The sequence below is a fragment of the Trichosurus vulpecula genome, chromosome 6 (genome assembly GCF_011100635.1).
Source record: "Trichosurus vulpecula isolate mTriVul1 chromosome 6, mTriVul1.pri, whole genome shotgun sequence".
Classification (NCBI taxonomy): domain Eukaryota; kingdom Metazoa; phylum Chordata; class Mammalia; order Diprotodontia; family Phalangeridae; genus Trichosurus; species Trichosurus vulpecula.
In genome coordinates, this window is record NC_050578.1 from 264,639,179 (window position 1) to 264,651,176 (window position 11,998).

At 37.2% G+C, this 11,998-nt stretch overlaps 1 protein-coding gene across 1 annotated transcript in view; it reads right to left on the minus strand.

Annotated features, from left to right (window-relative positions):
• LOC118855091 (vomeronasal type-2 receptor 26-like) overlaps positions 1 to 11,159 on the minus strand; it is a 42,027-nt gene extending 30,868 nt beyond the window's left edge. The window contains exons 1-2 of the mRNA XM_036765210.1: positions 10,915 to 11,159; positions 4,501 to 4,792 (exon numbers count right to left, since the gene is read on the minus strand). Of these exons, the coding sequence (XP_036621105.1) occupies positions 4,501 to 4,792; positions 10,915 to 11,159 (537 nt within the window). The remainder of the gene's footprint in view (positions 1 to 4,500; positions 4,793 to 10,914) is intronic.
• Positions 11,160 to 11,998: the final 839 nt, after the last annotated feature.

The window sequence follows — 11,998 nt, forward strand, 5'->3', positions numbered from 1 at the left end:
AACTTTCACTCTTTCAGTGCCTAAAAATACAACAACTATTCTATCTTTTGTCTAGATATTTATTAACAAATGCCATAGAAAGAAAGAAAAACAAAAGACTGAAGCACAACATGTTTAGGTATATAAAAACTGAGACATAAGTACAAGACATTCTTCCTGGTTCTCTTTTGAGAACACAAGAATTTCAATAATTGATTTCATTGTATGACTGGGTTTATTGTAGGATGAAGGGGAGTGACCAATTAGACTAGGGCCATCAAGCATGAGGAGGCTTTCTCTGACTGATTCTCATTCAGCTTTTGAGACTTTGAAAGAAAGTTTGGTCCTTGACGATTCAGAACTTCATATATATATATATATATATATATATATATATATATATATATATATATATATATATATATATATATATATATGTATGTATATATAACATACCAAGGGCCAGTTATTCCTTCTCTCAGCCTTTCCTGGCATTTTGGCAAGAACTCTAGTAAACTTACAGTGACTGTCCTTTTTTTATCTTGAGTACCTTGTGGACATCAAAAGGGGCCTTCCCACTATAATAAAAGAGCCTTCTCGTCCTGGAAGGTTGGTTTGCCTCTGTAACCACCTCTACTGATTGGTCTGTTCATCCTAGAATCTCTTACATCTAACTTTCCAGAATTTTCCTCCACCATTCCCCTACAAGTACCTACATCTTCTGCAAAATCACCACACTGAAGCCTCCTTTGATCTCGCCATACAAGGACGTAAGCTTTTTGAGGTCAAGAAGTGTAGTTATAGTAAATATATCTGTATGCCCTGTGTGTACTGTGTGGAATTATCATTTTTATATTAATCAATATGGTATGTGTAATGAATAGACTAATAATTTAATTTTTTTCAAAAGCTGCCTCTTCAGATGAGGAGTCAGAGCTCACAATGCAGCTTGAAATGATCATTCAAACCCTTGACAACATTCCTACATCCGATGGCATTCTTGTGAGTATATACCTTAAGTGAAGTGAATCAAAGACTGTACAATCTGTTCCCATGACAGAACTGATATTGCATCCTGTGACCCACCAAGTCATCATGAACAAATACTGAAGTCCATAATTGTTATATTATCTTCCATTTGTCTTGGGGAATCACTCTGGCCTTGGGAATGATTGTTTGTAATCCACCTCCCCCTATACTTTCCCATTGCAAGTTGTGTATAAAATCTCTGTCTTCACTTCAGCAAGGTGGAAGTCTGATCAGAAGAATTCCTGATTTGCAAATCTGTTCCTCATAATGAAAAATAATTAAACAGCTACCTGATTACTGGCACTTTGTCTCTGACCTGCTATTTCTTCATTCTCAGGTTAGAGACTGGCTCAGTAAAATCCTGCTAACAGTCACAATGCTAGCACACAAGGAAATTTTACTAAAAGCTTGTTGATCTGCTTTTCCTTTTCCTTTTCTTTTGCAATTTTGAAGGGAGTATCTAGAAAAGTAAGTGAATGAACTTCAAAAGATTCCAAGAGTCGTCATAAACCTGTTCTAAACCCAGATACATGTCTAGTCTATAAGAGGAGCAAACAATTCAGAGGAGGTTTCAAATGAGAAGCCCTAATTTGAGCTACCCAAGCAAAGGTTTCACATATCAAGCAGTACACAGTGACTTGCAAGGACTCAGTACAGAGAACACAATGACCAGGCCCCAAGCATTTCAGATGCAAAGAAATTTCTTCTTCTTCAGCCAATTAGAACACTCTAACCACAAAGCAAGGGTCAGAAGCCACAATGTTCTTTGAGATAGGTACAGTATACGTTTCTAAACGAATGTTGCTTTACATCCCTGAAGTAGGCTTGCAAGGTGATGTGTAGATAAAGCACCTAACCTGGAGTCAGGAAGATTCACTTTCCTGAGTTCAAATTCAGCCTATTTTATTTGCTAGCTGTGTGAACCTGGGAACAACACTTAACCCTTTCGCCTGAATTTCCTCATCTATCGAATGAGGTAGAGAAGGAAATTGCAAAACACTCCAGTATCTTTGCCAATAAAACTCCAAATGGGCCAGGAACGTTGGGTCATGACTGAGACAGCTCAACTACAACAACAAATCCCTAGAATGCAAATCCTCAGCACATGAGGTGAATTGGACTTGATGATGAACGGAAATAAAATTTCACCTTCTGCTTCTGTATCTTATATCAAGGTTTATTTTCTTGAAATCTCTATGGTCGTCTAATTCCCAGCTCAAGTGGCAATCCGTACTGGCTGATGCAACAATTGTCAATGATTCCTTCAGAATTCCATTGTATTAAACAAATATAGAGATGGAGAGAGACAGAGAGAGAGAGAGAGAGGAAGAGAGAGGGAGTTGTATATGTGTATATCACCTAATTAGTCACTGTAATTTAATTAGTGTGCACATTGTGACCAAACAAAACAGTAAACAAACACTACATGAAGGAATAAGGGCGAGTTTATGTTTTTGACATTTCATTTGTCTCAGTCCCTGCCTTCTAGCACACTGCACATCACATAATTCTACTTCATAAATGTTTCGAATTGAATTGAACTGGATTATATTTGGGTCATCACTAATGAATTTCATTGGCACCTGTTGCTCCCTGGGGTGGGGGTGGGGAGGGGAGAAGGGAAGTCTTTTTTTAAAAAAAAAACTAATATTCATAGGATACTGCTAAAATACGATCATATAAAATTTGGAGAGGTGGGAAAATCAGAAAACTAATGCATTGTTGGTGGAGTTGTGAACTAATTCAACCATTCTGGAGAGCAAGTTGGAACTATGTCCAAAGACCTATAAAACTGTGCATATCTTTTGACCCAGCAATACTAATTTTAGGTCTGTGTGCAGAAGAGATCATAAAAATAGGGAAAAGACCAACATGGATGAAAATATTTATATGACATCTTTTTGTGGTGGCCAAGAATTAGAAATTGAGGGGATGCCCATCAAGTGGGGAATGGCTGAACAAATTGTGGCATTGGAATGTAATGAGACACTATTGTGCTGTAAGAAATGATGAGCAGGAGTATCTGAGAAAAACTTGGAAAGTCTTATATGAACTGATGCTGAGTAAAGTGAGGAGAACCAGGAGAACATTATAACAGCCACATTCTGTGATGATTGACATTGATTGACTCAGCTCTTCTCAGCAATGCAAAGATGAAGACAACTCCAAAAGACTCATGTTGGAAAATGCTTTCTACCTTCAGAGAAAAATGCAATCTGAACGCAAATGTAAGCATATAATTTGCTCTCTCTTTTTTGGGGAGGGTTGTTTTGCTTTGTTTCTTCTTTTTTGTGGTTCTTCCCGGTGGTTCTAATTTATCTTTATGACATGACTAATGTGAAAATATATTTAATGTGAATGTGAATGTAGAGCCTATATCAGCTTGCATGACATCTTGGAGAGAGGGGAGATGATGGAAGGGGAGAAATTTTCAAAGTCAGAATTTTATGGAAGTGAATGTTGAAAATGAAAAATAAATAAATTCTTTTTAAAAACAAATAAATATAATATAATAAAATAAAAAATGATCATGAATCAACATGATCCTTGAAATATCAAAGCTGTGATGAGACCAAAGGATAATGTAGAAAACTGGACAGTTTTGGTAAGCTGTGGCATAGAATATCAATGTATTTATTGTAAGAAATTCTGTGAAATGCATAACTTTTTACTCCTCTGATGCATGTATTCATCTTATGTACTCAGGGAAAGATTGATTGTTACACAAACAAGAAAAGTGCATCTTGATTTGCTCTAAAACAACTCTTATTTCTCTTACATTGTCTTGTGGCTTCCCCAATTGGATCACACAGAAGCTATAGCTTGTTCATCATAATGTTCTTTGAGTCACCAGTTAGAAAACACAAAACAGGCACTTAATAAAAATTTATTTCTTAGAAATGACTACAATTGAATATACAAACTTTTTTCTGTTCTCAAGGGATATACCACCTATTTGGCAAATCAGGCCCAGATTGATGAAGTGGGCCAATTCTCATCCCAAAGTGAAAAATCTGTCTACACACAGAATTGGAGAATGCCTGTTAGCACAGACTGTTGAAGGCAAGTACTAGAGGTTCATCCTTTTAGGGGAAACACAGAAATCAATTTCAAAATGAAAAGGAACAGAGCTCTTTCCCTAAGAAAGGATAAATCTTTCTTCCCTCTAAAGTCTTCTGAGTTCTATACAAATGCAAAAAGATGAAGTAGGAGCATAGTGACCTGTAGTTGGGCAGATTTTTACTTGGGTCAAAACCATCACCATTAAACCAATATAACACCACATCATGTAAAGGAAAGAGTGAGTTCTCTGGTGGAACGACTGTTTCCCCATTTTTCATATGTTTTGTTGCCAGAAAAGTGCCTAGAATTTCTTGATAATTGTTTGTTCACTCTCTCACACTGCACCAGAACAGATTATAAAGGATTTGCTGTTTTAAATACAAAGAACATTATTGGCTGAAAATAAGTGACAGTATTGGGTTCCCTTACCTGTGGAACTTTATAAAGGGTTAGAATGGTAGCCATGGACATGGACAGTGTAGCTGATATCCCTCCAATGACAGCCACTGAATTAGGTTGCCCTCCACAGCTATAGTTAGGGATAGTTGGACCCATCCCTGACAGCCATACCAACGAGCTCTCCACAGCCAGTTTATTATTATGGAAGTTATTGAGTAACTGGTATCCCAAGGTTATGTTTGGCAGCAAATGGGGGTTCTTGTTAATCTCATCCACAGCAAACTGTAGAGCCAGCAAATGTTGGTAATGTTTCATCATTGATCTAAAGTGAGAGGAAAAAAGTAAAGAACAAGGCAAGCTCTATATAAACAGACACAGCAAGATATTATAGAGGATGGAGTGCTAGGCATGGAGGCAGGAACTCCTGCCTTAAATCTTGCCCCTAGCATTTACTAAAAAAAAACCACCCTTGCCATATCATTTAACCACCATGGGAATTGATGTCCACTTTGGTAAAATGAGAGACTTGGACTGAACTTCCTCTAAAATCTCTTCAAGAATACACACACGCACACACGCACACAGAGAAATGGTGATGTGCTTTTGACATTTGATATGTCTGGTTTTGAAATGCAACTGAAGAAACCTGGCAGTCTGATTGTCTACCTTGTGTAAATATAGAAAGGAAGGCTTCTAATTGTGAAGAAAATTTCTTCAGAAATTGCAATTTTGAAATTTTAATTTTCCCCCTTGATGATGTAAAGCATATTAGGAATAAATAAATATATTGATTACATGGTTGCTAGATATAATGTAATGATTTTTAAGATTATGTGTTGGGTTGAAAATGGAATACATGTATTTCAAGAGTATGATTCTCATGAACCTGTAATATTTAACATTGAAGGATTCAAGGAGAAATATTCATCTCATTCTTGCTGAAATAATTACCATCTTTAAAGCAGGAAGATTCAAAAAGTTTTCAATTTCAGGATATAGTTATTGGCCTTGCAGTACATCCTCCTGTCTTCTTCAAGTCAGGAAACAATGTTCCTCTCTTAGAAGGTGAATAACTGAGAACCAGGGAAACGATCAATCAACACTTATTAAACACCTACTATGTGCCAGAGACTGTGCTAAGCAATGAGCATACAACAAGAAACAAAAGAAAGACCTGTCCTCAAGGAGATTACATTTAAATGGGAAAGACACCATGCAAGCAGAGAGACACAGAGACAGACAGACAGAAAGACAGAAAGACAAAGACAGAAACAGAGAGACAGAGAGATAGAGACAGAGAGAGACAGAGCCAGGGAGAGAGACAGAGACAGAGGGCATAGAAAGAGATAGAAAGACAGAGAACTATATATTTAAGAGATATTACCACCTGAAATTGACAAGACTTGGCAACAGCTTGGATATGCAGGGTGAGGGCTATCGAAGAATTTAAAATTGCTCCATGATTGGGAGCCAGAAGTCATCAAAGATGGTGCCCTCTATAGTAACAGGGAAATAAGAGGAGGAGAGCTCAGAAGCAAAAGATAATTTCCATATTGGTTATACTAAACTTAAGATGTCCACTGGATATTTATTTCAAGGTATCTGAAAAGCAGTTGGTATTATGAGATGTGAGGTCAGCAGAGAGTTTGGACCATGAGAGGTAAATGTGAGAATCATCAGCGTAAAGATGCTATGTAAATCATGGGAGCTGATAAGGTAACCAGTGGAAGCAGTAGAGCGGCTTAGACATGGATGGCTGAGGAACACATAATTGTTAGATGGTATGATCTGAAGAGAATCCAGCAAAGGAAAAAGTGAAGCAGCAGTAAGAAAATGAGAAGAACAGTGACACCTGCTTCCTAAAACCAAGAAAGAAGACAGCACTAAGGAGGAGAGAGTGATCCACAGTGTCAAAGGCTGCAGAGAGGACCATAAGAATGAGGAAGAAAAGTTAAATAATTGGTCTCAAAGTCACAATGTAGTAAAGTGAAAGACAGAACTTGGAGTTCCCAATTAGGAGAAACTGAAATGATTAATAAGTGATTTCAATCAGCTCAAAAGCAATTATGAGGCCACTACTAGAGTTCAGGCACTTGCAAGTCATGGAGATGTAGAGACAAAAGTGAAAAAAAAACCTGTCTTCCAAGTTACATTCTAATCAGCAGAGAAAATATGTTCATATACAAGCAGTATATTAAGTTATAGGCAAAGTTAACAGAATGTGATTTGGAAGAATTCATTAACAATTCAGGGAGAGAAGAAAAGTCTTCATGTCAAATGACTTTAAATATAAATGAAAATAAGCATTCTGAGACATGGAAGAGAGGAAAGATTGCATTCCTGGCATAGGAGACAGCATTCCCAAAAGCCTGAAAATGAGATGGAGCATGGAACATAAGAAATGTTGTGGTCTCTTTCTCTTAATTAAAAAGGTCACAAAAGGTGGCAAAACATAATGAATACTTAGATGGGGAGAAAGGTAAGAAGAGCTTAAATGTTAATGAAATTTGTATTTGACCAGAGAGGTGCCAGAAAATGATTCAAATTTAGAAAACAGAGAAGTGTCATGTGAAGTGTTGGGCTTTATGAAAATCTATTGGACATCATTGGGGAGACTAGCAAAAGTCAAAGGAGATGTGCATCAGGAAACCCATTAGGGGGTCATTTTAGTGCTCATAGAACAGGTGACCAATTCTTGTCAGGAAGTCACTGAGTGAGGAGAAAGGGGGAACAAGTATAAAAGATTATAGATTTGTAGAAATTATAAGTGTAAAAATGATTGGATCTATATCTTCATCAGACAGTAGATTAAATAAAGAGAAAATGGTATTTATGTGAATAGTACATTGGATATAGAAAAAAGGGAAGGAGCAGTCAAATTAATGGCTTCTGCTTTGTCAGTACATTTTAAGGCAATATCCTCTACTGACAATGTGGAGAATGAGGTGATACTGGAAGTTTGCAAATGCAAGGGAAGATTTTAAATAGCTTCTATGGAAAGAATAAGCAGACACTTGGGAAGCAGTGCATGGATTGCCTTACAGTAGTGAGAGTCCAATTGAGATGACATAATATAAATTTGTAGTGGATCCATTCTACAACACTTTTTTACTTTCTTAAGTCTGTTTAACAGCTCCTGAGTAGTATTTAAAGAGTTAGACACTGGGAGTAACATGGAATAGGGTTTTGGTAAGGCTCAAATAGAAATTTTTGAGATGGTTTGGGAAGTCGTTCATTCACAGAATTTCCACAATAGAAAAGACCAACTATTTATTGCAGCTATTGCTCCATTCTCCTGTTGCTGTTTTTATTCTTTTATTTCAAATACACACATATTATTCATGCACACATACATGTATATATATATATATACATACACATATGTATATACACACACACACATATACACACACTACGTTTTATATACATCACTGTTCTAAGTGGTAGAGATCAAAAACAAATGTAAAAATCTCTATTTTTACCTTCTGGTTTATTGATGGGATATCACCTGTACACATACACACACAAAATAAAAATATAGATATGTACATAAAAATAAGCACAATGAAATTCCTGGGGTTTGATTGCAGTAAATGAGAAGCTCAGCATAAACTTCTTGTAGGAAGTATTACTCAATACCAAGTTTAAAGGAATGAAAGGATTTTGAAGGCCCAAGCACATGGGAAATCATCTTCCAAGCAGGTGCACATGTGTATGCAAAGATATAATAAAAGGAGGCATGATTTCACACATGAAATGCATCAAGTAAATGAAGTTGGAATAAGTGTGGATTACTTGAAGGGGAGTGTTGAGCAATAAGAATATAAAAAGTGATGAGCCCTGGGTCAGAGGCTGAAAGGCTCTTGGAACTTGCCATATGAGCTCTTATTTACTCTTACAGACATTGAGTAACCAATGGTTTTCTTTGGACCTCGAACAAAGTGGTAATATGGGCACACACACTCACTATCTTTCCAAATGCTGTTCTGGTAGCTCTGTGAAGACCCAAACCATAGAACTCAAAGGGCAATCTCTACAAAATATATGATGAGGGCTCTTCTGCCCTTTTATTTAAAATATCCATCAAGAAGGACCCTAGAATATCCAAAGGGACCCATTCTATATTTTATACATTGATCTAAACATCTCTCTTATTTGTCATCTGGTGTGATAAGCAAAAAAAGGGAGGGGTCTTCAAATTAGTAGGCTTTGTACATGGCAACAGATATATTCCTTTTGCTTTTTTTAAAACATTCTCATACCTTCAAAATTATTTTCATTGATTTAAGTCCTTTAGCATACTTCCTTCCCTTTTCCACTTCCTCTCCAACTATTTGTATCATCTTCTACAAATGCCGTGCCCTGAAAGTAACATAATAAACCAAGTGTGGTCTGACTAGTGTCTTTTACTAGTAGACCATCACATTCTTTGTAGTAGAAGAAAATTCCTCTCTTTAAATCTCATAATAGTTCACCACAACCCTCAGATAATTTTACTGAATGTAACCACACTTCAATCCTGGTGTTCATATGTTGTTGATATTGAAGGTAGAATGAAGAGTGCATTTATCAGTATTAAGTTTCTCCCTACTTGACTCAGTGCCATCCTTGAGACTTCCAAGATTGTGATTCTTGAGTTTCTCATGTCATTTTTTAAAAAAAAATCTCACCTAGCTCTATGTCATCTGCAAATTTAATAAGCTTCTCTTTTCTCTTTCACAAAATCTTTGGAAAAGATCATCCTTTTCTAGGGTTCTTCCCAGTGTATGCACAAAATTGTTCAGTAATAATTTTTTTAGCTTGAAAAAAGGAAAAATCCTCACAGTTAATACTTTTAAGATATACTTTACTAATGTAATTGCTGTAGTATCTTCTCCATTCCCCGATGAGAGGTATGATCAGAACAAAGAGAATATGAAGAAATTCTGGCAGAAAAGAAGAAAATAACCAAGGATCCTTAATTAGAAGAAGGACCAAGAAGGAGAAATTTCAAGGAAGAATATGAGGAGCTGCAATATCCTGCCACGGAAAATGGAGAAAAATTTAATGACAGTAAGGAAAAGAGTTGTCAGAGTTGCCATGCCCAGGCCTTAGCCCAACTTCACCTGCTGAGTACATAAGACACATAGAATGAATTAGAAATGTTGAGCATTTCACACACCTCACTTTAGAGACATCCTAGAAGATTATCCAATGCCATTGTCACTGACCTTATTGTAATGACCTCTTATGGTCAATTCCAAAAGTAGATTCAATCACTATGTCTCCTCCTAAAATTTCGAAACCATCAGAGGGTTAAGAAATTGTTGGAAAGGAAAGGAAAGGAAGCAAAGTAAAAGGATGGGGGGTAATAGTGAAGATTGAAAAGATTGTCTTGAATCCCAGTCTCTAAACCTTCAAAGGGAGCAGTCTCATTACTCAGAGGAGTAATTATTTGCACAAATTATCATCTGAAATATAGGCAACATTTCACTGAGAGTAAGTAAAACAATTCTTGATGCCAGGATCCTTTTTCATTTGTTAATCCCTAGCTCATGCCCTGTACATGGTGTTCTGATTGTTTATTTGAGGGAAATTACCCAACAGTGCAGATTTCCTAGACATAAAAGGACTAAAAACTCATTGCGATCAATGAACCTTGTCAGTGTGTCTGATACACATGACCCTTGTGGTCATTAAAAACTTTACATTATTTGTTGTTTTAGATATATTTTAATGTTATACTTATAATGATAGGACTCCAATATGGAGTCACTTAGTCTAAATGGTCCTAAAGCCCATCAAAGTTCAGAGGCAAAGATAAACATTTTGCGTTATCCCTTGGCAACTCTCTGTCAGGCAGATGAGGATTGAAGCTTTGGATTGGATGAAAGTCTGGACTGACTGGAGTATTCTGAATTTATTGTTTTTTCTGATCCCTAAGATGGTTAACCTTAGATCCCTCCACAGGTCTGTGTTGTAAAGAAGAAGAAACTCTCTCTACCCCTACCCAAGTCTAGCTGTGATACGTGACCTCAAGAACTTCTTTGTCACATATGGGTCATATAAGGAATATTTCCTCCCATATTTGGTACCAATAACCAGTTGTCAACCAGCCCATTTTAAGGAAATACAGTTTTACCATTTGAATCCCAAATTTAATGTATTCTATCCGTGATGTGTCTCCATCATCCTTGTAGTGGATGAGGTTTTTCCCCATCTGTCGGGATGAATCTCTGACTGTTTATAATGCTATGTAGAGTATGCATGCATAGTCTGTTTCTCAGCTTGATGTACTGCACATTAATAAAACCTTTAATTCCTCAATTTCCTAGAAATTTTCAAACCCAGGTCTTTGCTTTAACCCAAGTTGTGAGGCTAAATAAAACATAAACTCTACCAACAAATAAGTTACTCAGAATTATGCATAACTGTTTCATCCATCAGAAAAATATAACCGCTTACTTTGGTTCTGCAGCAGTCCAGCGGGGAGGAGTTCTGAAGTAGATACTGTCAGTTTTTGGCTCTAACTTTAGAAGAAAGGAGAAGAAGCCCCCTATGACTAGGTCCCCTTCTTTTCTATAAGTGGGACTATAAGTTCTTTCTATGTGACAAGGACTCTTCACCATATGGCACATAGAAAGAAAAAATTGCAAAAGTAAAATTACAAATAATTGAGAGAATGAGACCCCCAGTTGCCCCAAGTCCATGGCCAATATACCAAATTCTAAAGAGCCAAGGAATAGGGGAGTGTAATGTGACTGGAGGTCGTTGTTCATGCAGTTATAGCCACATTCTCTGTTGCTAAAAAGTTTTGCTCTTAATAGATGCTCCAGCTTTGAACAGTCCCTCTCACTTAGACAAGCAGAATAGGAGACATGCAGCAGGCCTCTGTTTAGAACAAAAGCAAAAGTTAGAAAGAGCAGGGAAAATTTATGGGACATGTTTGCCTTCTGGATATTATTCTTTTTGCTCCCTGTGGATGGATAATGAAAGGTGGTCCACCCTCATGCTTCTTGGATGCAAGAAAAATAAATACGGTGACCAGAGTCTGAGAGTGAGGTTCTCTGGGGATCATCCTGCCCGGAAACTCTGCACCTGCATCCTTCTTCTTGACAATCTCACACAAACACACACACACACACACACACACACACATACACACACACACACCCACACACACTTATATAAAAAGATGTTTTGGAAGCTCCTTCCCTACCTTCAGTCCCTGGAGCCCTCCCAGCTTCCATGGGTTCTGGGAGGTCCACAGGACCCTCTGATCTCTATCAAGATAGGTTTTTTGGATCTTCTAGAATGGAATGCTACTTCCATTCTCCCCAAACCAAATCTCTGCAGTTGCTCAAAATTACCAGATCTTGCATGAGTCATAGGACACTGTGACATGACAAGAGCAGAAAATGTGAATGACAGTGATGAGGCCAAGGCCCACAAATTTCCAGATTGTGTTGAATTTTACACTTTTCTTGCCATTATAACATCAAGCACAGTGCTTTGGCCAGTAGAAGCGCACACTTTACTGTTGGTAAGT